This window comes from Plasmopara halstedii, assembly GCF_900000015.1.
Source record: "Plasmopara halstedii genome assembly, contig: Scaffold_2956, whole genome shotgun sequence".
NCBI lineage: Eukaryota > Oomycota > Peronosporomycetes > Peronosporales > Peronosporaceae > Plasmopara > Plasmopara halstedii.
The window spans coordinates 340,415-342,973 of NW_020189861.1; the positions used below are offsets into that span (position 1 = coordinate 340,415).

Here is a 2,559-nt window from a genome sequence, read left to right on the forward strand (position 1 = left end):
TTCATCGAGACATTATAAGAAAAGCTAAATAAGCTTTTACTTTTAGTTGGTAGCGAGTCAGTAGCACGCTTGGCGGATGAAGAAAAGAAGCGGTGATCGAATACCTGAAGGTAGTCTCAAGCTATAAGCATGCAGTGGTGTGACAGATCCAGAAAAGCCTCAATCACTCACTAATTAAAAAGTGGCTACTACTCTGGGGCCGGTCATGGTAAACCAGTTTTTTTACAATCCGGAGAAAAGAAAAGTTTTATTCGCGATTGATATATGCTGAGATAGCTGTAGTTGCTCTAGACAGAGCACTAGCGCGTTGCTTTCCCGATGTTTAGGCCGATAGGCTGCACGCGAGAATGGATACTAGCGTTCAATTTCTTCATGAAAGGCATTCTAAACACAAATTATGTTAGTACCATATGTCGCGGACTTTCGCATCGACTTACCAAGCGTAACCCATACGCTCAATTATTGTTAACACGTCAAATAATGCGAGAATTAGCGGACTATATCCAAGAGCCGAGAGTAACTATCACAGCAATGGCAACACACACTGTTCAGGTGGTAGCACCGTCATAATCATGGGAGGCTTGTATATAGGCGCATTTCCACCGTGATCCTCCGCGTCAGCCTAGCCTATTTTGAAGACGTGGTAGATTTGCATCCACCGCTTTCTCATTACGTACCACAAACCGTCCATCGCGGCAGCATATTGGACGCGAAGTACGATTCGCGCCGCGAGGGTCGCTTGTGATACGTAAGGTGTAAGCTCTGCAAGCGCAAGAGGCGGTTGACCTCAACTGTACAAAAGATATCTATCAGCTAACAAAAAGATCTAACATCCTCACCGATGTTACATCTGTAGAGTATGAAAGTCTTTGGCTTGTGATCCTCTCCCTATTTTGGCAGAAATGCTGCGAGTCCATCGCAAAAACACTCAATGTTCAATCTCAGTATGTACAGAACGGCCCACTAAGAAAGCAGAGAATTGAATTGCACCTTGTATGATGGTCGAGTATCACCCAAGAGCAGCCCTAAAAAAGCGACGATTTTAGTCGGGAGAGGTGGGTCTCACAACTGAGGGTTGTTGACTAACAAAATGAACATCTTAGGATACTTGCAATCGTCAAAAGTTAGAATATCTTGATATATATATATAGAAACGTGTGCAATTACGCTACGCGCTGGACAGTCGAAAATGGTAGACAGTACGAGAAAGCGCTGAGCACACACGATATTTGTGTCTTGAGATGGGAACATGTCGGAGGTCTGTTAAACCGATCTGTAAAGTTGAAGGGTTTGGCGGCGTGAAAAGCTGCTTCATCCTGTTTCTAAACCTAGATGATATTATACGTGACTTGTTGTCTTGAGTGGTGGATCTAATACAAGTAAAAAAAACTTGGTGTCGTGTACTTCAATCCTTGTGGAGTTGTGTTTACTCATGAAACAACACTTATCAGGAAACAGAAGAACGCGGATTTTTAGCTGTGATAGCTGATCTGCAGATCTTGGGGTCCAGCAAATTTATTGCTTAGTTCCTTAAAGTAATCTTTAAGGCGAAACAGCAGTGAGCCGAATATTAGACTGAACAAAAGCGATTGTATATCGCGGACTCTAGAGTTTATTACTGCGGTAGAGACAGTTCAACGTGATCCCCAGAGAGTACTTCTAATGGGGAGGTAAAATGCGGGTATTTGTTGAAGTCTTATGTGTTATAGCCGGTAGAGGCGAGTCAGGAAACTATATGTTGCGACCTTCTGCCCCAGGTCTGACGAGAGCGAGCGGTGTTCAGGCGCAAATGGAAGGGCCAAGCCCTAATATTCTTACAGAAACACATAATTTTCTCGATGTTTCTCTATGTGTCGGCACAGAAACACTCGTTTAGCTCAAAGCCTTACCCCTTGGATATTTCGCAAAGAGGTGCAAAACGGTGGAATCGGGGTAGGTACCGAATGACGGTCTGGGCTCGTCATTGTCTGGGCTCGTCATTGTCTTGGATTAGTCTGTTTAGGCGTGCGGCCTAAACAGACTAATCCAAGACAATGACGAGGAGAGGAACGGTTAGGGTATTGTGGTAACTATCGTGATCTATTATTTACATGTTTGGCACGATTGTACAAAATACATATTATGTTTGGTGTTGATGTTAATACGCACATTATGAGAAATTGTAACGGGGTTACACGTAATCTGGTAACAGGGATGTGTGTCACACGAGATGGGCATGGTGTGACTGCACTGAAATAAGAAAACGGTATGTGGCTGTGTAGTTAGTAGTTATGCTGTTATTTGGATTTTACTATACATTTAGGAAAATCTATACATTTAGAATTAGTCGGCTTTGCCGTAGATAAATAAATAAATAAAGTCAGTTTTGGATTTAAACGGAAGAGTTAACTAGCCTTGCGTTAAGGCAATAATTACTCTTGGAGTAAGCGGATTTCGATCCACTTAACTCTTCCTTCTTCGAAGTATAGAACGAAAGGTCGGTGACCTGAGTTAAGCTTCCCCAAAGCGCAAAGCTACGGCAGCCCCGCTGCACTTGGTAGCACTTGTAGTCAATCTACA

General features: G+C 43.1%; 1 protein-coding gene across 1 annotated transcript; it reads right to left on the reverse strand.

Annotated features, from left to right (window-relative positions):
• Positions 1 to 433: 433 nt before the first annotated feature.
• PHALS_06169 (uncharacterized protein) lies at positions 434 to 702 on the reverse strand (the record flags this gene model as incomplete). Its single annotated transcript, XM_024719410.1, has 3 exons — positions 434 to 497; positions 546 to 622; positions 685 to 702. 3 exons carry the CDS (start codon positions 700 to 702, stop codon positions 434 to 436), a joined length of 159 nt encoding a protein of 52 aa, XP_024584712.1.
• Positions 703 to 2,559: the final 1,857 nt, after the last annotated feature.